This window comes from Catharus ustulatus, chromosome 5 (assembly GCF_009819885.2).
Source record: "Catharus ustulatus isolate bCatUst1 chromosome 5, bCatUst1.pri.v2, whole genome shotgun sequence".
Taxonomy (NCBI): Eukaryota; Metazoa; Chordata; class Aves; order Passeriformes; family Turdidae; genus Catharus; species Catharus ustulatus.
The window spans coordinates 75,060,175-75,084,782 of NC_046225.1; the positions used below are offsets into that span (position 1 = coordinate 75,060,175).

The window sequence follows — 24,608 nt, forward strand, 5'->3', positions numbered from 1 at the left end:
CCATAAACCCATCCCGGGAAGGTTGTGGGGTCACGGGGGGGGATTTGGGGGGAGCAACATCTGCGCAGGGCGCGGGGGGGCCGGGAAGGGGCGGGGGGACACTGCACGAGACCCCTGTCCCCCCAAATCCCAGGGATGCGGCAGTGATGGATGGCTGCGGGCACGGAGGTGAAGTGGGGTGGGGGTCCCGCCCCCCTCGGAGTGGTGTCCCCACTGTAGGGACCCCCAGACCCTGTTGGGGTCACCCCAGGGGGCTGGAGGTGATGATCGCTCCATGCTGGAGCCTGCCCGTGGGGCGTCATGGGGGTCCCGGGGGTGTTGGGGACCCCCCCGGGTAACAGCTGAGCTCAGTGCTTTATCTGGGGAGAGGGGACACGCACGGGAGGGTCCCTTGAGCAGCCGGGGGACACGGTGGCATCAAGCCCGAGCAGGGCACAGCCCCCACCCCGGCAGGAGGTTCGGGGGGGGGTCACCCCAACCCCTTTTGCTGGGTCTGATGATGGGACGCGATTGCTCTGATCGTGACCTCGTGACCCTCACAGCCCCCCGACCCTCCCTCGGTGTCCCCAAAATCCCAACACCCCCCCAGTGCTCCCCCCCCCAACCCTTCCTGTGCATCCACAGCCCCCCCAGTCCTGGCACCCCCACCCTGGAGACCCTCCCCTTGTCCCAGCACTGCCGGAGTCCCTCATTGTCCCCAGAACTCCGCAGACCCCTCCAGGTTCCTCACGGCCCAGCAGCCCCCAGACCCTCCCAGTGGCCCCAGCCCTCTGTGGCCACCCCACACTGCAGGTCCCATTGTCGCCGTGCTCCCCGAAACCCCCCAGTGTCCCCCCAGCGTCCCCGAACCCCCCGCGTGTCCCCCGGCCCCGCCCCCTTAGCGACACCGATGAATCTCGCGGTCTATTGGCCCCCGCGGCTGCCACGCCCCGCCCCTCCTGCCGCCAGCAGCCAATAGACGCTCAGAGATGGGGAGGGGGCGTGGTCAGATTAACTATAGGGGCGGGGCCATGAAGGAGTAACTGATATCCGGTAAGGGACGCTTGGTGGGCGTGGCTTTTGGAAATTAGCCATATATGGTCACGTAAGGGGCGTGTCCTATTGAGGGGCGCGGCTCAGTGCGGAATTTCTATTGGTCAGAAGGGAATGGGCGTGGCTTTACCACAGCGACGCAAGGGGCGCGGCCTGGTGGGGGCGTGGCCTCGCCGCGTTCCCACGCCGGGGCTCGGGGCAGGATCGAGCCCCGCTCCCGGTCCCGTTCCCGGTCCCGTTCCCGGTCCCTCCAGGCCCTCAGAGTCGCAGCGGCAGCACAGCCAAACTTTACTGGGAGCCGTCCCACCCCTGTCCCCCTTCCCCCCGCGCCCCCCGGCCGATCCCGCGGCCCCGGGGCCGCCCCGGTCACTGCCCGCGGCCGTGGGCGCGCAGGCGGCGGAGGCGCAGCCGCTGCAGCCGCAGGGCCGGGTCGGGGCCCGGGCGGGTCCTCCCGGGCCGGTGCCGGCCCCGTGCCCGCGCCAGGCGGAAGCTGCACGGGGTGGGAACGTTCTCGAAGTAAACCCGGCACGGCTGCGTGGCCGCCTCGTAGCCCTCGGCCCGCGCCGTCACCTCGTACTCGCCCGGGTTCAGCAGCCGCCAGTAGTCCCCGTCCGAGGCTGCGGCGGGGGCGGCTGTCACGCTCCTGTCGCCGTCCTTGTCCCTGTTCCCATCCCTGTCCCCATCCCCAATCCCGTTCTTGTCCCATCCCTATTCCGATTCCCATCTCCAATCCCGTTCCTGTCCCGATCCCATCCCTGTCCCCAGCCCCATCCCATTTCTGTCCCCACCCCCTTTCCAGTCTAATCCTATTTCCATCCCCACCTGCAATTCCCAATCCCAAATCCCATCTCATTCCTTTCCCAACCTCACCCCATTCCCATCCCATCCCTGTTCTCATCCCCCCTTCATTCCCAGCCTGATCCCATTCCCCCCGCCCCAAATCCCCTCCCAGAGCCGTCCCGGTGCCCGGTACCGGTGCGGACGTCGTGGTTGATGCCATCCACGGAGATGATGGCGTTGGGGATGCCCAGCTCGGTGTCGCTGTCCCGAACCACGCCCTTGATCCCGCGGTGCACCTGGAGCAGGGGGGTGCAAGGGGGTTGGGGAAGTGTCCCCACCCCTCCCAGTGCCACCCTCAGCGTTTGGGGACAGCCCCTGCTGTGCTCAGGTCCTCCTGGAATGTCCTCAGTGTGTCCCTCCCAAAAAGTTACAGAGACCCCCTGGGGGTTCCCTGTCCCTGCCCGTGACCCAGTGTCCCCATCGTCCCAAATATCCCTAAATCTTCCATCCAGGACCCCTTCCTCAGTGTCCCCATGGTCCCAGCACCCCCAGACCTCTCCCAGTGTCCCCATGTCCCAAATCTCCCCAAATCGCTCATCCAGGATCCCCTGCCCCAGTGTCCCCTTGGCCCCAGACCCCCCCAATGGCCTTATGTCCCAAACCCCCCAAATCCCCCATCTGGACCCTTTCCCCTGTGTTCTCATGTCCAAATCCCCCATCCAGGACCCTTTCCCCAGTGTCCCCATGTCCCAGTTCCCCCAAAACCCCATCCTGGACCCTTTTCCCAGTATCCCCATGTCCCAAATCCCCCATCCTGGACCCTTCCCCCTGCTCCCAGCCCCCCCAGCCCCCCACCCCCCCATTCCCATCCCCCTGGGGTGGCTTTGTTCACCCTCCATCCATGTCCCCACCCCCGGGTGCCCCCCCGAGCCCTCCCCGTGTCCCACCTGCTCCATGAAGAGCAGCAGCGACTCGCGGTTGTTCTCCCACTCCTCGGGCAGCTCGGAGGCGTGCGGGAATTTGTCACACGACAGCTCCACGGTGATCTCAAAGCAGTTGGTGTGCAGGTAGCTGAAATCATTCATACCTGCGCGGCACAGGGGTCACACAAAGCACCAATAAACCCCACCCAAACCCCCCCAAACCCCCCAACTCACTGCCGGCCACAGTGTGCCAGTTGGCCCCGTTGATGATGTTGCCGAAACGCGTGAAGTCGTCGTAGTGGCAGCGGCGGCGCTCGCCGCTGGCCATGGCCAGGTTGGCGGTGGCGTAGACGGTGGCCAGCCAGCGGAACACGCCGTCATCTGGCGTGGGGGTCAGCTCCTGCGCCTTCCAGTAGGTGCGGGTCATGTCGAAGGGGTAGGTGACCACCAGCTCGCCGCCGTGCAGGTTGGCGCTCAGCACGAACGGGTAGCGCTGCATCCACGCGATCACCGCCCGCGTCTCCGGGGCCACCTGCGCCGGGGGCACCCGTGGCACACGTGTGACCTGGGCTGTGGCACCCATGGAACCCGTGTGGTGCCACCTGGGCTGTGGCACCGATGGTACTCATGTGATGGCATCCATGCTGTGGCACTGATGGCACCCGTGTGGTGTCACCTGTCTGGTGTAACCTGGGCTGGGGCACTCATGGCACTCCTGTAGTGTCACCTCTGTGGTGTCAACTGTGCTGTGGCACTGACGGCACCCGTGTGGTGTCACCTGGGCTGTGGCACCCATGTGGTGGCACCCATGTTGTGGCACTGATTGCACCTGTGTGGTGTCACCTGTGCTGTGGCACCAATGGAACCCACGTGGTGGCACTGATGGCACCCATCTGGTGGCACCGATGGTGCCTGTGTGGTGGCACCTATGCTGTGGCTCCGATAGCACGCGTGTGGTATCACCCATGTGGTGTCACCCATGCTGTGGCACCGATGGCACCCATGTGGTGTGACCCGTGTGATGGCACTTGGGCTGTGGCACTGATGGCACCCATGTGGTGTCACCTGTGTGGTGTCACCTGTGTGGTGTCACCTGTGTGATGTCACCTGTGCTGTGGCACCGATGGCGCCCGTGTGGTGTCACCCATGTGGTGGCACCCACGTGTGACACTGATGGCACCCATGCTGTGGCACTGACAGCACCCCTGTGGTGTCACCTGTGTGATGTCACCTGTGCTGTGGCACCGATGGCGCCCGTGTGGTGTCACCCATGTGGTGGCACCCACGTGTGACACTGATGGCACCCATGCTGTGGCACTGACAGCACCCCTGTGGTGTCACCTGTGTGGTGTCACCCATGCTGTGGCACCCGTGGCACCCATGCTGTGGCACTGATGGCACCTGAGTGGTGGCACCCATGTGGTGGTACCTGGGCTGTGGCACTGATGGCATCCATGTGGTGTCACCTGTGTGCCCACCCCGCTGCTGGTGGGAGAGGGCTGGAAGGGGTTTGGGGGGTTTTGGGGGTTTTGGGGTCTCCTCACAGCACTGGCACGAGGGGTTTTGGGGGGGTCGCTGTGGTGCTGGTGCAGCAGGATGGAGGGGTTTTGAGGGGGTTTCAAGGAGATTTTGGGGCAATTTCTGGGGTTTTCTGGGGTTTTAGGAGGGTTTTGGGGTCTCACCACAGCACTGGCATAAGGGATTTTGGGGTCTCATACAGCACCATCCCAGGAGGATTTGGGGTCTCACACGGCACCATCCCAGGAGGATTTGGGGTCTCACACGGCACCATCCCAGCAGGATCAGGGGTTTTGGGGTCTCACACAGCACCATGCCAGCAGGATCAGGGGTTTTGGGGTCTCACACGGCACCATCCCAGCAGGATCAGGGTTTTGGGGTCTCACCGTGGCGTTGGCGAAGGTGTAGTACTCGGGGATGGGGATGTAGTGGTTGGGGAACTTGTGGGGCACCAGGTCGTTGTCCTCGGCGTCCCACAGCGCCGTGTTCAGGTCGGCAAAGTTGTGGTTGAGGTCGATGCCCTCGTACGTCCAGCGGCCCATGGCCCAGCCCGCCAGCTCCGAGCCCTGCCGGCGGCACCGCGACGGGAACGGGGATGGGAATGGGGATGGGAACGGGGATGGGCACTGGGATCACTGGGATGGGAACTGGGATGGGCACCGGGATGGGCACTGGGGTCACTGGGACGGGCACTGGGATCGGCACCTGGACGAGCACTGGGATCACCAGGATGGGCATTGGGATTACCAGGACAGGAACTGGGATCACTGGGACAGGTACTGGGATTGCTGGGAGAGGCACTGGGATCACTGGGATGGGCACTGGGATCACTGGGATCACTGGGCCGGGCACTGGGATCACTGGGATCACTGGGATGTGCACTGGGATCACCAGGATCACCAGGCTGGGCACTGGAATCAGTGGGATCACCGGGATCACTGGGATCATTGGGATGGGCACTGGGATCACTGGGATCACTGGGATCACTGGGACAGGCACTGGGATCACTGGGATCATTGGGATGTGCACTGGGATCACTGGGATCACTGAGCTGGACACTGGGATCACTGGGATCACTGGGATCATTGGGATCAGCACTGGAATCAGTGGGATCACCATGATCACCGGGATCACGGGCCAGGCCGTACCAGCTCGTAGGCGGTCTCGTAGCCGTCGGGGTTCATGGAGGGCAGCAGGTGGATGCGCGTGTCCGTCACCAGCTGCACCACGCGGGGGTCGCCCCGGCGGAATTCCCGGCACAGGAATTCCATCAGGTTCAGCAGCAGCTCCCGGCCCAGCACCTCGTTCCCGTGCATCCCGGCCACGTAACGGAACTCGGGTTCTCCTGCCCCGGGGACACGGATAGAGGGGTCATGGTGACTGTCCCCGTGTCCCTGCACCGGTCTGGGTGGCCCTGTCCCCATCCTGCACCAGTCTGGGTGTTCCTGTCCCCCTGTCCCCATCCTGAGTGTCCCTGTCCCCATCCTGCACCAGTCTGGGTGTCCCTGTGTCCCTGTCCCCATCCTGACTGTCCCTGTCCCCATCCTGCACCAGTCTGGGTGTCCCAGTGTCCCCATCCTGAGCATCCCTGGTCACCCTGTCTCTATCTAAATGGTCCAATCTGGGTGTCCCTGTCCCCATTCTGCACCAGTCTGGGTGTCCCTGTGTCCCTGTCCCCATCCTGAGTGTTCCTGTCCCCATGTCTCTGCACCAGTCTGGGTGTCCCAGTACCCCCTGTCCTCATCCTGCACCAGTCTGGGTGTCCCTGTCCCCATCTCCCTGGGTCTGGGTGTCCCAGTACATCCTGTCCCCATCCTGAGTGTCCTTGTCCCCATCCTGCACCAGTCTGGGTGTCCCTGTGTCCCCATCCTCATCCTGAGTGTCCCTGGTCACCCTGTCCCCACCCTGTGCCAGGCTGAGGGTCCCTGTGTCCCCATCCTGAGTGTCCCTGGCCACCCTGTCCCCACCCTGTGCCAGGCTGAGGGTCCCTGTGTCCCCATCCTGGGTGTCTCCAGCCACCCTGTCCCCATCCTGTGCCAGGCTGGGTGGCCCGGTCACCCCATGCTGAGCCAGCCAGGCCATCCTTGGTGACTGTCCCCACTGTCCTGCACCAACCTGGGCACCCTGGGCACTGTCCCCACGCCCATCCCGGCTGTCCCCAGCTGTCCCCAGCTGTCCCCCCCACCACCCACCGACTTCGTGCTGCCCGGGGTTGTCCGAGATCTCCATCACGTAGAGGCGCAGCCCGCGGGAGCTCTCCCCGATGCTGTACACGCGGGTGATGTCTGGGCACTCCTCGCTCACCCTCTTCATCAGCTGGGGGGTGACAGCGTCAGGGACACCCCGAGGTGGCACTGCCCGCCCCCCTCCAGCGTCCTTGGGGACACAGAGCCACCCCCACGCCCCGCCAGGGCTCGGGGGGCGGTGGCACCTTTCTCATCTCCTTGTAGTTGTGGTGGCGGAAATCCAGGTGAGATTCGGGCGGGGCCGGGGGGTGCCAGGTGTGGGCATCGTTGGGGTCTGCGGGGACACCGAGGGGACACCGGGGGGACACGGAGGGGACACGGAGTTAGGGACAGCGAACAGCACAGACCGCGGTGCTGGTGGCGAGCGGCCGCGCTGGGCGCTGCTGGGATGGAGAGCGGGGAGCCAGGGGACAAGCAGCGGGTCCCCAGGGGGCAGGGGACAGCCAGGGGACATTCAGGGGACACGCACCGGGCACGGGACAGCCGAGGACCTCGGCCCGCAGGCACACGGTGCCGTTGGGGAACCAGCTCTGCGGGTTGATGCGCAGGAATCGCCCCACGAGCGGCGAGGGCAGCAGGTTCAGCACCGGCGTCTCGGGGTCTTTGTTCCCGGGGAACACCTGGGGGGACAGCAGGGGACAGCAGGGGACAGCAGGGGGTCAGGGTCTCCATAACGAGGAACACGCACGGTCGGGGGGCAGCTCTGACCCCAAATGCCTGGCCCACAGTGGGAGGGGCACCAGGGATGGGAACAGGGGACCCCAAATCTGTTGCTGGCACGGATCAGGCAAGGGGACCCCAAAATTCACCCCTGGCGTGGAGAGCCCCAAACCTGATCCTGATACAGCCCTAACACGGGGATCCCCAAATCCACTTCTGCACAGGGACCCCAAATCTGTCCCAGCACAGGTGTGACACAAATCCATCCATGGGACCCCAAACCCATCCATGGCAGAGGGACCCCAAACCCTCCATGGCACGGGGGTCCCAAACCATCCCTGGCACGGGGACCCCAAACCCTCCATGGCACAGGAACCCCCAAATCCACTCTTGCACAGAGACCCCAAAAGCTCCTTGGCACAGGGACCACAAAGCCACCCCAGCACAGGGACCCCAAATCCATCCATGGCACGGGGACCCCAAATCCATCCATGGGACAGGAACCCCCAAATCCTCTTGCACAGGGACCCCAAAAAGCTCCTTGGCACAGGAACCCCCAAATCCACCCCGGCACAGGGACCCCAAGCCCTCCCCATCCCCAGGCTGCCGTGCCCTCCCCCGGTGCCAGCCATGCCCAGGCGTGTCCCCAGCCCGTGCCAGAGGGGCTGGCAGTGCCCAGCGGGGACAAGGAGCCTTTGTGCTGGGGGTTCCCGGCGTGGCCAAGGCCAGCGGAGCCCGGGCTCGGTGCCAGCTGGCACGGGCAGCCCGGGCTGGGCACGGCTCCTCGGGGTGTTACCCCAGCGTGGTTAAAGCCCTTCCCACCGCGGTTATCCCACCTGCCGTGGTTAACCCCAGCGCAATTAACCCTGGTATAATTAACCTCCCCACACTCCTACCCGCCCTGTGCCACCATCACCGCCACCCCCCTGTCCCCATGTCCCCATCCTGTCCCCCACCAGGCACCCACCGCCTCCTCGGTGCCATTGCGGCTCGGCAGCCACGTGTGCGAGTCATTGCTGACCTGCACCTTGTAGGACGTCACCCAGTCGTACCTGTGGGGCACAGCGAGGGGTCAGGGTGTCCCCAGCGCTGTCCCCACCCCAGATCCCCTGTGTCCCCTCACGTCCAGATGGAGTTGAGGCCCTGGGTGACCACGCCGGTGAAGCGGGTGAGGCGCCGCGCGTCCACCTGCAGCCACTGCTCCGTGTCCTCGCGTCCCGCGCACCAACCCCCGTCGTAGAAATCGCCGTCGTAGAGCCCTGACTGCGGGGAGGGGAGGGGACACGCACAGCGACACGGCCGCGGTGTCCCCGAGCCCGGCGTGGTGGCACCGGGGTGGTGGCACCGGCATCGCGGGGATTCCACACGGGAGGGAGGGGACAGGGACACTCGAGTGCCATGGAGGTGCCACAGACCCGCCACAAATGGTCACAAAGGTGCCATGGAGGTGCCACGGCTGTGCCACACCTGCCCTGCGTTTGCCACGGGCTCGCCACACTCACACAACCCATGCCAGGTAGGTGACATCTGGACAAGTCCCCCAGCCTGGCACAGCTCAGCACACTCCTGCACACCTTGACACATTCTTGGCACATCTTATCACCCCCTGGCACCCCCTGGCACACTCCTGGTACACCTTGACACACCTTAGCACCCCCTGGCACACTCCTGACACACCTTAGCATCCCTTGACACCCCCTGGCACACTTTTAGCACACCTCAGCACCCCTGACACCTCCTGCCACCCCCTGACACACTCCTGGCACACTTTAGCACCTCCTGCCACCCCTGCCACCCCTGGCACCCTCGCGGCACCCCCGGCAGTACCTGGATGTTGAGGCGGCCGCGGTGCGCGCCCAGCCCGTGCCGTTTGTGGCTGGACGCCTGGAGCTGCGTGTCCAGCACCCGCAGGGACTCCAGCCCCAGGGGGGGGCACGCTGGGGACACAGCGGGGACCGGGGTCACACAGGGACAACCCCCCGGGTGCCCCCCAGGTGTCCTGAGGACACGGCCAGGTCCCCGTGCAGGTGACAATGACACCCAGAGCACGTACAGGGCTCCTGCGGAGCGGCCGGAGCCTCCGGCTTCTTCCTCAGCACCTTCTTCTTCCTCAGCACCTTCTTCCTCACCACCTTCTTCTTCCTCACCTGGGGCGCTGCAGGGGACACGGGGGTGCCAGGGCAGGGGGCTGGCAGCACCTCCAGCCCCTGGCACCCCAATACCCCCCCAGGGACTCCCCCTGTGCACACTCGGTCCTTCACACCCCCCTCCCCTCCCAGCCGCCCCCCGACCCCCCCAGCTCCTACCTGTGACCGCGGGGTCCCTGTCCCGGGTGGGGCGGGGGCTCGGGGGGGTCCCGCTGCCCTTCGGGGGTCCCGTGGTGCTGCCCCTCGAGGGGGGGGCCGTGGTGCCCTTCGGGGGGGGCACCTCGCTGGTTTTGGGGGGTCCCGGCGTGGTGCCCTTCGAGGGGGGCGTCTCGCTGCCTTTCGGGGCTCCCCTGGCCATGGCTTTCGTTGGGGACACCCCGCTGGCTCTGGGGGGTCCCGTGGTGCTGTCCTTTCTGGGGGACACCCCGTTGGTTTTGGGGGGTCCCGTGGTGCTGTCCTTCCTGGGGGACACCCCGCTGGTTTTGGGGGGTCCCGTGGTGCTGTCCTTTCTGGGGGACACCCCGCTGGCTCTGGGGGGTCCCGTGGTGCTGTCCTTCCTGGGGGACACCCCGCTGGCTCTGGGGGGTCCCGTGGTGCTGTCCTTCCTGGGGGACACCCCGCTGGTTCTGGGGGTCCCGCTGGCCGTGCCCAGCCCCGTGGCTCGGTGGGGAGCGGCGCGGGCGGGGGGCGTGGGGGGTCCCAGCAGGATCAGCAGCAGCAGCAGCAGCAGCAGCGGGGCGAGGGGCACCCCCGGCATTGCCGCGGCCCCGCCGGTCCCTGCCCGCTCCTGCCGGTCCCTGCCGGTCCTGCTCCGGTCCCGGCCCCTCCCCGGCCCCCGCCCGCTTCCTGCCCGGGACCCCCGCCCGCCTCCTGCCCGCCCCCTGCCCGGGACCCCCCGCCCGCCGCGCCCCGTTACCCGGCCCCGTTCCGCTCCCCGTGTCACCGCGCCCCTCCAACGGGGCACAGCGGGTCCCGCCCGCCCTGCTGTGTCCCCACCGTGTCCCCCTGTCCCATCGCCATCGCCGCAGCGGCAGCATCGCCGGCCGAGCCCGGGGACCCGGGAGGTCCCGGAGCCGCCGGTGCGGGCGGAGCGGGGCCGGAGCGGGGGCGAGGGGCGGCCCCCGGCCCCGACCCCTCCGGGGAGCCCCGGCTGCGGTTCGGGGTTCGGGTGCGGGTCCGGGTGGGGTTCGGGGTGCGGGTCCGAGTGCTGGGGAAGGGGTGCGCGGGTCCTGCCTCTCCCCCCGCCCCGCGCGGGATTCACACAAGAATTTTCCCGGCTTGATTTTCCCTTTTTTATTGGGATTTCCGGCAGGGCAGCGGAGCTGTCGCTGCTGCCATCCCTGTCCCTTGTCGCCATCCCTGGTCCCTCTGGGGGTGTCCCCGAGCGCTCCCAGGCTGAGGAAGGACAGGGATGTCCATTCCAGGGATGGCTTTGTGGCATCGCTGCGGGATCCTTGGGATCTGCATCACCCGGCGATGCTCCTCGGCCATCGCAGGGGACAGCGGGGACAGCGGGGCTGGCCCAGGAGCCGCAGCATTCATTCCCTGCCCGATCCCAAGGGAAGGGTTTTGTTCCTGCCTCTCCTCAGCCCCACGTGAGGCTCTTTCGAGGTTTGCAGAATTCCCGGCCCCGCTGCTGGCGCCGCTCCCGGCCCCAAGGCACACACGGCCGCGATTCGCGCTGGCTCAGCACTTCCCGGGATGTCAGGAATTTCCTGGCGCAGCTGCCAGGTCCCGCTTTTGGAGATGCCTTTAAAGGCGCCATGGCTCTTCCCGGCAGGAATCCTCATGGGAGGATTGGGGTTAAACCCAGCGAGCCCTGCGGGGACAGTCCCCTCCCGGGCCGTGTCACTGTCCCCGTGTCCCTGCAGCCCTTCCCGCAGGGATGATCCCAGTTTGGGATTTCACCCGGCCTGGCTGAACCTCCCCACGTTCCCGAGTGTCCCTGGGTGCCCCCATCCTTCCAGGGCCAGCTGTGGGGGACAACCCCTCCTGCACACCCCTGCTGTGGTGGTTCCAGAAGGTTCCAGTGGTTGTTGGGGTGCTGGGATGTCCTGCTGTGATGCGGGAGCTGTGCCGTGCCCCGATCCCAAAAGGTTCAGGTCCATTCCCAGGAGAGCCCCTCCCTCAGAGCAGGAGCTCCTGGATCCTTCTGGAAAAGCCAAATCCCAACTCCCAGCTGGCCCAGGAGGGACAGGGGATGTTCCCATGGAACAGTGGGAATTGTGCAGTGCCCGAGGGCTGTGCCAAGGGGGACAGGGCCGAGATCCACAGGGATCCCGAGGGATGAGCCAGGGCAGTGCCCATGGATACAAGGATCTGTCCCAATGGCTGGAGTTAATCACCCAAGAGATGTCCCATGTGGAAGAATTCATCAACCAAGAGCTGAGCCAGGAGAAAGCCAGGACAGACCGGGAGCTGTGCCAGGGGCAAGGCAATGGATATGAGGATTTGTCCCAGTGGGGAGGATTCACCAACCAGGAGCAGTGCCAAGGGAACGTCAGTGGATACAAAACTCTGTCCCAGTGGGAAGAGTTAATCCACCAAGAGATGGCCCAAATGGAGGAATCCATCACCCAAGAGATGTCCCAAATGGAGGAACTCATGACCCAGCTGTCCCAAATGGAAAAATTCATCACCCAGGAGATGTCCCAAATGGAAAAATCCACCACCCAAGAGATGGCCCAAATGGAGGAATCCATCACCCAGGAGATGTCCCAAATGGAGGAATCCATCACCCAGGAGATGTCCCAAATGGAAAAATCCACCACCCAAGAGATGGCCCAAATGGAGGAATCCACCACCCAAGAGATGTCCCAAATGGAGGAATCCATCACCCAGGAGATGGCCCAAATGGAGGAATCCATCACCCAGGAGATGTCCCAAATGGAGGAATCCATCACCCAAGAGCTGTCCCAAATGGAAGACTTGACCAACCAAGATCCGTGCCAAAGAAAATCCAAGAGACACCAAGAGCAGTGCCAAGGGAACGTCACTGGATACAAAACTCTGCCCCAATGGGAAGAGTTAATCCAGCAGGAGATGTCCCATGTGGAAGAACTCCTCACCCACGAGATGTCCCACATGGAAGAATTCACTGAGCAAGGTCCATGCCAAGGGGACACCAAGAGCCACCCAGGGCAGTGTCCTGGGAATGCCAAGGGATACAGAACTCTGTCCCAATGGGAGGAATTCATCAACCAGGAGATGTCCCAGTGGGAAAGATTTCCTTGACCAGGAGCTGTGCCCAGCAGAGCAGGGGGCACATCCCTGCCCTGCCCATCCTGACCTTTCCCACATCCATGGTCATTCTCCAGACCTCAGCACTGATCCCAAGTTCAGCATTCCCAGGGAATTCATCTGAATTTCCCTTTCTGACCCACCTGGTTGGGGAGAAATGGTTCCCATGTGCTCCCCAAAAAGGCAGGGGGTGCCTGAAGCCCTGACCCAGCAAAGGAATTAAAGAATTCCCAAATTCCTGAATTCCTGTGGCTCTGTTGGCTGCTGCTGAGCCCCAGGAGGGGCCCCCAGGTTTGGAATGTCACCATGGAGCTGAGGGGACTGGGGACAGGCTGGGTGCAGGGAAGGGATTCAAGGAATGATGGAATTGTTTGGGTTGGGAAAAATCCTCTGAGACCATCGAGTCCACCAGTGTCCATGTCCCCAAATGTCACACCCACAGGACTGGGGACTCCAACTCTGCCAGGGTGGAAATTCCAGCCCTTTCCAGGAAGGAATTTTCTCAATATCCAACCTAAACCTCCTCTTGGGGCCGTTCCCTCCCCTCCTGTCCCCACTCCCTGGGAGCAGATCCCAACTCCCACCTGGAATTCAGGGAGTTGTGCAGAGCCAGGAGTTCCCCCCTTTTCTCCAGGCTGAGCCCCTTTCCCAGCTCCCTCAGCCCCTCCTGGAGCTCCAGACCCTTCCCATGGCTCTCTCCATCACCATCCAGAGTCACCAGACCCCAAGGAACGACCCCAAACTCAGCCCTGGGGTAACTATACAATGAGAACATTTATTTCCTGGGGACACCTGCAAGTCTCTCCCACGTCGGATGATTGGAAACACAAATCCAACCCTCTCCTGGTTTGGGTTTTAGTCTGTTCCCAGCTCTGAATTTTTACACCCTGGATGCTCCATCCTGACCCCCAGTGCCAAAGGAAATCCAAACCCACAGAACTGAGTAGCCCCGAAGCGTCGCTCCTGGGGAGCTCCATCACCTGGAGCTCGGCTCTTCCCCGCCGTTATCCTGCTGCTTGGCCATGAATTTCTGTGGAGAAAGGAGAAGAGATGGTGCTGCAGGATAATTCCAGGATTATCCCCTAAAACTTGAGCAGGGAACAGTGGGATTTGTCCTATCAAACCCCCCAAAATTTGGCTCCTGGGATGACATCGACACGGGAAGCCAAATCTCCAGGATTCCCCAAAATCTGGGCATGGAATAAAACCATTCCATATTCCCAAACCCCATGTGGAAAATCCCAGGGACCTCCCCACACCCCCAAACCCAAGGATTTGGGGGCTGTTCCCGTTTTCCTGGGCAGTACCTCCATGTTTTGCCGGTGCAGGGCGGTCCTGCAGTGGTTGATCATGGAGGGCTCGTCGGCGTAGAACAGGGAGCAGATCTGGCAGAAGAATCCAGCCTTTGGCACCAGGATATCCAGAGCTGAGGACACACCACAGTCACCACACACAGCCCCAAGAAATATTCCAGCCTCACTTTCCTTCAGCCAAATCTGGGCAATTTGGGATTGCTCAGGGGGAAATTGCAGTTCTTTAACATTCCAAAAATCAGGTTTTTCAACTGAGCTGGTTTCAACCCACAGGTCATCTCCATTTCCAATAATCACATCATTTTCTGGGAATAAAGCAATCAATTCCTTGGAAGTTGGAGCAATTCCTGAAGGACTGACTCCATGGAAGCTGGAGCAGTTCCTAAAGGAATGACTCAATGGAAAATTACCCACACTGGAACAGTTCCTGAAGGAATGACCCCACAAAAGCTGGAGCAATTCCTAAAGGACTGACCCCATGGAAATTAGAGCAGTTCCTAAAGGAATGACCCTACAAAAGCTGGGAACAGTTCCTGAAGGACTGACCCCATGAAAATTCAGGAATTTCCTGAAGGATTGACCCCACAAAAGCTGGAGCAGTTCTTGAAGGACTGACCCCATGGAATTATGACCCACATTCCTGAAGGACTGACCCCATGGAAATTGGGAATTTCAGGAAAAAACTTTCCATGAGAGGCTTCCAAGTTTAACCAAGTGGTAAAACATGGATTTGGAGGAGCCAAAGAAAAACCAGGGATTCTGGGCCTTGAGTTTGAGGTTCACTGTGGTTGTGAGGCACGAGGAGCTTTCCAGCCAGGAAAACCTGGAACATTTCAGGAAATTCCTTTGGATTTACCTTTGGGAGTGCTCTGTGTCTTGGGGACACCTGGAAAAGTCGTTTTCTTCTGCTGAGACTTTGGTTCTACATCTTCTGATCCCAGCTGAGCTGCTGGAGACAGAAATGCACGTTGGGAGGGAACTGTGGAATGGTGGAACAGAACCATGGAATTGTGGAATGGAATCATGAATTGTGAAACAGAACCATGGAATTGTGGAACACAATCATGAAATGTGGAACAGAACCATGGAACTGTGGAACAGAACCATAGAATTGTGGAATGGAACCATGGAATGGTGGAATAGAACAATGGAATGTGGAACAGAATCATGAAATTGTGGAATAGAACCATGGAATTGTGGAACAGAATTATGGAATGTAGAACAACAGAACCATGGAATTGTGGAATGGCACCATGGAATATGGAACAGAATTATGGAATGTGGAATGGAACCATGGAATTGTGGAATGGAACCATGAAATGTGGAACAGAATCATGGAATGTGGAACAGAACCATGAAATTGTGGAATAGAACCATGGAATGGTGGAACAGAATCATGGAATGTGCAGCAGAATCATGAAACGTGGAACAGAACCATGGAATTGTGGAAAGGAACCACGAAATGGTGGAACACAATCATGGAATGGTGGAACAGAATCATGGAATTGTGGAATGGAACCATGGAATGTGGAATGGAACCATGGAATTGTGGAATGGAACCATGAAATGTGGAACAGAACCATGGAATTGTGGAACAGAACCATGGAATGTGGGACAAAATCATGGAATGGTGGAAAGGAACCACAAAATGGTGGAACAGAATCATGAAATGTGGAACAGAACCATGGAATTGTGGAATAGAACCATGGAATTTTGCAAAGGAACCACGAAATGGTGGAACAGAATCATGGAATGGTGGAACAGAACCATGGAATGGTGGAACAGAACCTGGAACTGTGGAACAGAACCATGGAATTGTAGAATGGAACCATGGAATGGTTTGGGTTGGGAGAGACCGAAAGGTCATGGATATGGACACCTTCCACCAGTCCACAGGGGGGCTTGGCTCCAAGCCCCGTCCAAGCTGGCCTTGATGTTCCTACCTTTTGGCTTGGAGATTTCAGCCAATTCCTCCTCTGGATTTGTATCTCCCAGAATTCCCATTTCTTCTGGTCCTGCAACAGCAACAATATCTTCATCATCTTCATCTTCAGGCAGGTTTTTCCCTGGGAAAGTGCTTTCTTCCTCCTCGTCGCCGACCTCATCGACCGTAACAAAGTTCAGTTCCTCTTTGAGGTGATTGAAGTCGGCCAGGAAATCGTCCTCGTCCTCGTTCACCTCATCCAGAGTCACCAGAGGATTGTCCTCGTTGTCCTCCTGGATCTCATCCACGGTCACCAAGGCGTTGGGGTCGTCGGGCACCTGGGAGGCGGCGCAGTCTCCGGGATTGGCTTTTCCCTCCTCGGCGGCGCTCAGCTCGGCGGGCTCGTTGAGGGGCAGCTCCTCCACCTCGCCGATCTCATCCACGGTCACCAAGGGCTCCTCCGCCTTCAGATCGCGCTCCTCAAACTCCCCCCTGGTCCCGCTGCCGTGGGATCCCGGCTCCTCCTGCTCCGAGATCTCATCCAGCGTCAGCAGCGCCTGCGGATCCTTCACCGCTTCCGACAGCTCCTCCTCTTCCACCACCTCATCCACCACCACCAGGCCCTGGGGGTCGACGCCCGGCAGCGGCACCGGCGCCTCCTCCTCCTCCCCGATCTCATCCAAGGTGACAAAGGAGAGCTCACCTTCGGCTCCGCCACTCTTGCCTCTCCTCTTCTTGGACGCGGGTTCCGAAGGGTTGGCTTTGGGCGTTTCTTTTCTCTTCCCCCTCGGGGGGTTTCGCCGCGGCGTCACCGGAGACTCGGCGTCCTCCAGCACCTCGTCCACCGTGACAAACTCGTCCAGGTTGAAGGGGAAGAGCTCTTCCTCCTGGGGGGATATGGAAATGGTATCTCCAGGAGGAATGTTCCAAGGGGGAAAGGAATAATCTCAAATTAAAAAAAAAATTTTAAAAAAAGTGTTCAGGGCTCAGAGCGCAGCGTCGCGCTGAGTCATTAATTTAATTTAACTCGGGTTTTGTTCAGGAAGCCAAAACCCCTTTGGAAAAATCACAGAGGATCAACAGGGGATAAAATTCCAAGGATAAAATTCAGTGGATGAAATTCAATGGATAATTTTCAATGCATAAAATTCAGTGATTAAAGGTCAATGGATAAAATTAAAGGGATAAAATTCAGTGAATAAAACGCAATGGATAAAAATTCAATGGATAAAATTCAGTGGATAAAGGGAAAAGGATAAAATTAAATGGAAAAAATTCAGTGGATGAAATTCAGTGGATAAAGGTCAATGGATAAAATTAAAGGGATAAAAATTCAGTGGATAAAGGGCAATGGATAAAAATTCAGTGGATAAAATTCAGTGGATAAAACGAAAAGGATAAAATCCAGTGGATAAAGGGCAATGGATAAAATTAAAGGGATAAAATTCAGTGAATGAAATTCAATGGATAAAATTCAGTGATTAAAGGTCAAGGGATAAAATTAAATGGATAAATTTCAATGCATAAAATTCAGTGATTAAAGGTCAATGGATGAAATTAAATGGATAAAATTCAGTGGATGAAATTCAGTGTATAAAGGTCAATGGATAAAACTAAAGGGATAAAATTCAGTGCATGAAATTCAGTGGATAAAGGTCAATGGATAAAAATTCAGTGGAAAAAAATCAGTGGGTGAAACTCAATGGAAAAAATTCAGTGGGTGAAATTCAATGGCAAAATTTCAATGGATAAAATTCAGTGGGTAAAATTAAAGGGATAACATGTAGTGGATAAAATTCAGTGGGTAAAGTTCAATGGATAAAAATGCAGTGGATGAAATTCAGTGGATAAAATTAAAAGGATAAAATCCAGTGGATGAAATTCAATGGATAAAGTTCAATGGATGAAATTCAATGAGTAAAATTCGATGGATAAAATTCAGTGAATGAAATTTAGTGGATAAAATTAAAAGAATAAAATTCCTGCCAGTTCAAAGTTCTGGATCCAAAGGAACGGGTGCCCCACCCCAAATGATGCCTCTGATTTCTTCCATCGATAATTCAGAATTTTTGTTATTTTTTCTGCCAAAATGTTCCATCCTACCCCTGGAACATCCAAAATCCCCTTTTCCATACACTCCATCCCTTTAATCCCAGGTTTCTCATCCTTTTAATTCCAGTTTTCCAACCATTTAATCCCACAGTTTTCCATCCTTTATATCCCATAGTTTTCCTTTTAATCCTACAGTTTTCCATCCTTTTAATCCCAGTTTTCCATCCTTTAATACCATGTATTTCCATCCTTTTAATTCCACAGTTTGCCAACCTTTTAATCCCACAGTTTTCCATCCTTTATATCCCATAGTTTTCCTTTTAATCCCATGTTTTCCATCCTTTTAATCCTACAGTTTCCCATCCTTTTAATCCCACAGTTTTCCATATTTTTAATCCCAGTTTTCCTTTTAATTCCATATTTCCCATCCTTTTAATCCCGATTTTCCATCCTTTTAATCCCACAGTTTTCCATCCTTTTAATCCCAGTTTTCCTTTTAATTCCATGTTTTCCATCCTTTTAATCCCAGTTTTCCATTCTTTTAATCCCACAGTTTTCCATTCTTTTAATCCCAGTTTTCCTTTTAATCCCACATTTTCCCACTTTTCAATCCCACACTTCTCCACCCTTACCTCCTTCTGTTTTCCAGCGCTGCCTTTCCCAGCTGCAGCACCGCCCCCGCCAGGAACCTGCAAAGATGGGACAAAAAAATTCCATGAAATCCCAACCCTCCCTGAGCACAGCTCCAAGGAATTTGGCTTCACTTCCAAAACAACTCCCAAAGGATTTTCCAACCAGTTCCACCCTTGTTTTGCAGCTGCTCTGGTAGCCCAGGGATTGATGGAAAAGGGAAAGGGATGATCCCAAAATCCCAGGGAACACCGGAATTCCTCACCTGATTCCCGCCAGGATTTTCCCTCGTGCCAGATGTTCCACTCTCTCCCTGCTGCTTTGAACTGCCCCGAGATTCCAGCTGGGAATCCTTTTCCTGTTGGGATGAGCTCTTCCCACCATCTCCCTGCGCATCCATCCCGGAATTTCCGTTCCCTCTCCATTGGTTCCCAGCTCCCGTCTGAGCCGCGGCTTTGCCTGGAATTTTCTTCTCCAGCCCCGCTTTGGGAGGGATTTTCTGCTCCCCAGCTTTTCCCAAGGAAGGCTCAGTGATCCTGACAGGAATTCTTTGCTTCAGGATATCTGGGACAGACACCACCGCCTTCAGAAGGGTTTTCCCAACACAAGATTCCTTCAGAGCTCCAGCGGGATTTACCGGAGCCGCCGCGCGGTTTTCGTCGGATTTTGCGGCTCCCATCCCTTTATTCGGTGAGATTTTAACCGAACTTCCCACGTGGGTCTCCCCAGCAGCACTCCCAGAGTTTTCCCCACCCTTGCAGGATGTTTTTCCAGGTGTTTTCTCCAGCTCTGTCCCAGCTTTGCCCCAAATCTTCCCCGGATTTTCCCCCATTTTGATGGATTCCTCCGCCGTCCCCTCTCTCTCTGCTCCGGCCGCATCCCATTTTTTCCCTGGAGCATCCCCACTTTTTGGAACAGCTTTTCTCTCCGTGGATGTTTCCCAGCTGTTTTTCCCAGCCTCAGGAATGGGAGCTTTTTCTGGAGCAGCCAGCTCTGTGCTGGGCTGGGTGACACCAGGTGACACCGCGGGAGCCTCCTCGGAGCTCGGGGACATTCCAGGATTGGCTCCTGGTGTTCCTCCAGCTGGGATCCCTTTGTTGGATGATTCCTGAAGATCCACAGCAGGAGCAGAGGGTTCCTCATCCTCCTTTTGGATTTCCAGCTCTGGCTCATCCCCAGCCTCGTCCTTCCCCGCTCCCGGTTTCTCCTCCGCCCTTGCTCCGGGCGATTTGCTGTCGACAGGATCCACGGGAATTCCAATTTCAGGATCCAATCCCTCCACATCCATCCCTGCTGCTCCTTGCTGTGACTCTGGAGTCTCCAGTTGTCCCCCTGGAATCTCCTCCTGGACATTTGGGCTGGGAGTTTGGCCTTTCCTGGGCTCTCCCGATGGATTTCCGGCTGTTTTTTGCACCGTTCCCAATCCCTCTGGATTTTTTTTCAAGCCAGAGCTAAAAGCATTTCAAAGAAACAGAAGAGATCAAACCATGTGGGGGGGAGAATTCCAGAATTCCCAGGAGCATCAGGAAATGGGATTGGGAATTCTGTGGTACAAGTTGACAAAGTGAGGTGAAGAATTCACATTTTGGAGACCTCAAGCCTTGGAAAATTTGCATCCCACGGAGGGAAAAATGGGAATATCCAACAAAAATGAAGCAGAGCTTTGTTCTGTCTGCAATTCCCAATCATGGGGGCAGGGTTGGATTTGGGATCAGGTTTTGGTTTGGGTTTCAAATCCATGTTTTCCATGGAAAACAGCCCCCAAAATTCAACATTTCTGGCTGTGCTCAATTTTTTTTCCTTCCATTAGGAATTTATGGAAAATTCCCCCCTGGATTAATGGAAAATGCAGAGCCCAGGGGTGGAGTTTATTTAATTAAAGCTTCAGATAAAGAATGAATAATTAATAGTTAAAAGAATAATTCTGGTGTTTTATTCTCCCTATGAAATGGAATCATTATGTGGAAAATGCATGAAGCAAGGAAAAATGTTAATTTTCCAACTTTTCAGGAGCTGGGATTCATGGAGAAGTCCATTTCTAATTTTAATTTTAATTTTGAATTTAATTTTAATTCCACCAGTCTGGAATCCAGAAGTGACTGTGAGGAAGAGATTCCCATTAATTTGGGAATTAATGCTCCCAAAATTCAGCAGTTTCATGGAATGAGAAGGAGAGAAACAGGATCTGGGAATACAGAGCTCTTCCATAACAGAATTCTTTAAATTTTAGGTTTTTAACAACAAAACTCATCCAGAAATCTGAGTTGGAATCACAGAAAAAAAGGGGATTGAAGTAATATTTAACAAAAATTCCTGAAACTTTCTGGGAATTCAGCAGCTGGGAAGAGGAATTCCAGAGGCAGGGAGAGAGGGAAAAGCTGCAGGATGGAATAAAAGCAACAGGAGGAGCCAAGACAAACAAGGAAATTGGGATTTCACCCTGGTTTTCCATGATTTCTTTTAACAAATCCCAAATATTTTGGCTCTGGAGCACATGGATTGGGAAGGAGGAGCAGGACAAAGCTGGAGGGAGGCTCAGCAACCCCTAATCATGGATGAACACTCCAAGAAGGGAAAAGAAATGGATAAAATTCCCAAAAATTCCCCAAAATTCCCCAAATCCTCACAGGCTGTACCTTGCTTTGCTCCCTTCCTCTCTCTTCACTTCTCTTTTCCCGCCTTCAGCCTGGAAAACAAAAGCCAAGGTCAGGATTTTCCAATTCCATTTGGAAGGCAGAACTGCAGGGAATTGTTCCCAACCCCATTTTTCCCACCCTGATGGGAAAAACCACAAACTCTGAAGAGAAATCCCAAAACCTGAGGGAAAAATCCCAAACCCTTAGAAGAAAATCCCATCTCTGAGGGGAAAAATCCCAAAACCTAAGGGGAAAATTCCCAGCCCTGGGAGAAAAATCCCAATCCTGAGGGAAAAAAAAATCCCGACCCTGAGGGGGAAAATCCAAAACACTGAGAGAAAAATCCCAAAACCTGAGGGAAAAGTTTTAAATTCTGAGAGAGAAATCTCAGCTGTGAGGGGAAAAAATGCAAATTCTGAGGGAAAAAAATGCAAACCCTGAGGGGAAAAAATCCCGTGAGAGAAAAATTGCAAACCCTGAGGGGAAAAAAATGCAAACCCTGAGGGAAAAAATTGCAAACCCTGAGGAAAAAATTGCAACCATGAGAGGAAAATCCCAACCCTGGTGGAAAAAAATCCCAAACCCTGAGGGAAAAAAAAATCCCAACTCTGATGGGAAAAAATCCCAAACCCTGAGGGGAAAATCCCAAACCCTGAGGGAAAAAAATGCAAACTCTGAGGGAAAAAAATGCAAACCCTGAGGGAAAAAATCCTGTGAGGGAAAATATCCAAACCCTGAGAGAAAAACCACAACCCTGAGTGGGGAAATCCCAGTTTGAGGGAAGAAGTTGCAACCCTGAGGGAAAAATCCCAGCCCTGAGGGGAAAATCCCAAAATTCCAGGGGAAAAATTCCCAACCTTGAGGGAAAAATTTTAACCCTGAGAAAAAATCCCAAACACTGAGGGAAAATTCCTGACCCTGAGGGAAAAATTTTAATCCTGAGTTAAAATCCCAATCCTGAGAGAAAAATCCCAAAATTTCAGGGGAAAAAATCCCAACTGTGAGGGAAAAATTTTAACCCTGAGGGGAAAATCCCAATCCTGAGGGAAAAATCCCAACCCTGAGAGGAAAATCTCAAGATTTCAGGGAAAAAAATCCTAACATTGAGGGAAAAATTTAAACCCTGAGTTAAAATCCCAATCCTGTGAGAAAAATCCCAACCCTGAGGGGAAAATCCCAAAATTTCAGGGGAAAAATCCCAACCTTGAGAGAAAAAATTTAATCCTGAATGAAAGAAAATCCCAAACCCTGAGGGAAAAACTCCTGAGGGGAAAATCCCATCCCGCATCTCTCAGCAGGAAAGTTCTCCCACCCCCAAAAAAACCCCAAAAAACCCCAAAAAAAGGTGGAAAAATTGGAATTGTTACCTCAGGAGTGTCAGCATGGCAGGACAGGGAGCAGGTGAGCGTGTGCTCCCCCATGGAATAGGGGTACTGCTGCAGGAAGCTGTGCATGTACCGCGCCGACTTGGGGCTGTCCAACTGCAGGATGGCCTGGGGGGGGAAATGAAAAATAAATTAATAAAATAATTTTAAAAAATTATTAATTAAAATTTATTAATAAAATAATTTAAAAAATAAATTAGTTCTTCTTCACTTCTGCAGAAAAATCATGGGAATTCCTAAAGCTGCCAGAACTACTCATGTGTTTCCTGCTGATTTCTGCCCCCCAAAATTCAGAAATCTCACCAAAATCCTTCAATGTTGTCACAAAATTCCCCCACAAATTTTGCAAAAATCCCTCAAATGTTTTTTAAAAATCGTCCAAAATTCCCCCAAAATCCCTGAAAAACTTCCAAAAATTTCGAAAAAATCCCTCAAAAGAAAAAAAATTGCGCAAAAGTCCCTAAAAATTTGCGTAAAAATCCCTAAAAAATCCCCCCAAAATTTCCAAGAATATCCCACAATATTTCTAAAAATTCCCCCAAAAATGCAAAATCACCCAAAAATCCCCCCAAAATCCTTTAAAAAACCTCAAAAAAATTCCAAAAAATCCCTCTGAAGTTAAAAAAACATAGCGCAAAAATTCCTAAAAAATTCCCCAAAATTCCTAAAAGAATCCCCCCAAAAAATCACTAAAACATTCCCCAAAATTCAAAAAAAATCTCCCAAAAAATCCCCTAAATTTCCCCAAAATTCCCAAAAAATTCTCCAAAAATTAAAAAAAGTCTCCCAAAAATCCCTAAAAAACCTCCAAAAATTTCTAAAAAAATTCCAAAAAATTTTTAAAAATCCCTAAAAGAATTCCCCAAAATTCTAAAACGTTAAAAAAATCCCCAAAATTCTCAAAAAATTCTTCAAAATTTAAAAAAAATCCCCACTAAATCCCTAAAAAATTTTTAAAAAATCCCCCCCAAAATCCCCCAATAATTAAAAAAAATTCCCCAAAAATCTCAAAAAAATCTCCCCAAAATAAAAAAAATCTCAGAAAGATTCCCCAAAATTCCCAAGAAATTCCCCAAAAATAAAAAAAATCCCAAAAAATCCCGCAAAAAATCTCTAAAGAATTCCCAAAAAATACCTAAAAAATTCCCAAAAAGTCGTCCAAAAAATAAAAAAAATAAATCCCCAAATAATCCCCAAAAGTTAAAAAAAATCCCCCAAAAATTAAAAAAATCCCCCAAAAACTCCCCAAAATCCCTAAAAAACCCTCCAAAAGTTTCTAAAAAGTCCCTAAGAAAATCCCTAAAAAAAATCCCTAAAAAACTCCCCAAAATTTTTTAAAAACCCCCAAAAAACCTCCTTAAAATCCCTGAAAAATTCAAAAAATCCCAAAAAAAATCCCTAAAAAAAACCCCAAAATTCCCCCCAAAATTAAAAATACATCTCCCCAAATCCCAAATCCCCCAGCCATACCCGGTGTCGGTTACTCAGCACGGCGTAGTGCTCCACCTTGCCGAAGCGCAGCCCCGCACACACCACCCTGGGCCAAAAATCCCCCAGGATTCCCCAAAAAAATCCCTAAAAAATTCCCAAAAAATTCCCCAAAATCCCCCAGAAACTCCCAAAAAATCCCCCAAAAATTCAAAAAAATCCCCCCAAAATCCCTAAAAAATTCCTCAAAATTCCTAAAAAATCCCCAAAAAATAATAAAAAAAAATCCCTAAAAAATCTTTAAAAATCACTAAAAAATCCCCCAAAAATTCAAAAAAATTCCCAAAAAAATCCAAAAAAATCCCTAAAAAATTCCCAAAAAATTCCCAAAAAATCCCCAAAAATTCCCCCAAATTAAAAATACATCTCCCCAAATCCCCAGTCCCCCAGCCATACCCGGTGTCGGTTACTCAGCACGGCGTAGTGCTCCACCTTGCCGAAGCGCAGCCCCGCACACACCACTCTGGGCCAAAAATCGCCCAGGATTCCCCAAAAAAATCCCTAAAAAATTCCCAAAAAATTCCCCAAAATCCCCCAGAAATTCCCAAAAAATCGCCCAAAAATTAAAAAAAATCCCTAAAAAATTCCTCAAAATTCCTAAAAAATCCCCAAAAAATAAAAAAAAAATTCCCTA

General features: G+C 54.8%; 2 protein-coding genes across 2 annotated transcripts in view; both read right to left on the minus strand.

Moving 5' to 3' along the window:
- Positions 1 to 1,398: 1,398 nt before the first annotated feature.
- Positions 1,399 to 9,992, minus strand: CPXM1 (carboxypeptidase X, M14 family member 1). The gene is made up of 14 exons (XM_033060881.1): positions 9,466 to 9,992; positions 9,213 to 9,314; positions 8,987 to 9,096; positions 8,283 to 8,422; positions 8,127 to 8,211; positions 6,969 to 7,119; positions 6,685 to 6,773; positions 6,446 to 6,569; positions 5,402 to 5,598; positions 4,640 to 4,819; positions 2,970 to 3,267; positions 2,760 to 2,899; positions 2,006 to 2,108; positions 1,399 to 1,649 (listed from the first exon to the last, which is right to left on the minus strand). Exons 1-14 carry the CDS (start codon positions 9,662 to 9,664, stop codon positions 1,399 to 1,401), a joined length of 2,169 nt encoding a protein of 722 aa, XP_032916772.1. The 5' UTR covers positions 9,665 to 9,992.
- A 3,304-nt stretch (positions 9,993 to 13,296) lies between these two features.
- Positions 13,297 to 24,608, minus strand: part of ZNF638 (zinc finger protein 638) — a 39,057-nt gene continuing 27,745 nt past the window's right edge. The window contains exons 16-23 of the mRNA XM_033060883.2: positions 22,469 to 22,594; positions 21,102 to 21,151; positions 18,731 to 19,916; positions 18,468 to 18,524; positions 15,803 to 16,670; positions 14,716 to 14,808; positions 13,854 to 13,972; positions 13,297 to 13,576 (exon numbers count right to left, since the gene is read on the minus strand). Coding sequence (XP_032916774.2) covers positions 13,523 to 13,576; positions 13,854 to 13,972; positions 14,716 to 14,808; positions 15,803 to 16,670; positions 18,468 to 18,524; positions 18,731 to 19,916; positions 21,102 to 21,151; positions 22,469 to 22,594 — 2,553 coding nt within the window. The 3' untranslated portion in view covers positions 13,297 to 13,522. The remainder of the gene's footprint in view (positions 13,577 to 13,853; positions 13,973 to 14,715; positions 14,809 to 15,802; positions 16,671 to 18,467; positions 18,525 to 18,730; positions 19,917 to 21,101; positions 21,152 to 22,468; positions 22,595 to 24,608) is intronic.

Bases quoted from the DNA above. Each gene is read 5' to 3' on its own strand.
- CPXM1 (XM_033060881.1), bottom strand. From the start codon at position 9,664: ATGGCCAGGGGAGCCCCGAAAGGCAGCGAGACGCCCCCCTCGAAGGGC. The intron at 2,900-2,969 runs GTGAGTTGGGGG...TGTGCCGCGCAG, and splicing joins CTGGCACACTGTGGCCGGCA to GTATGAATGATTTCAGCTAC. The intron at 1,650-2,005 runs GTACCGGGCACC...CCCCCGCCGCAG, and splicing joins CAACCACGACGTCCGCACCG to CCTCGGACGGGGACTACTGG.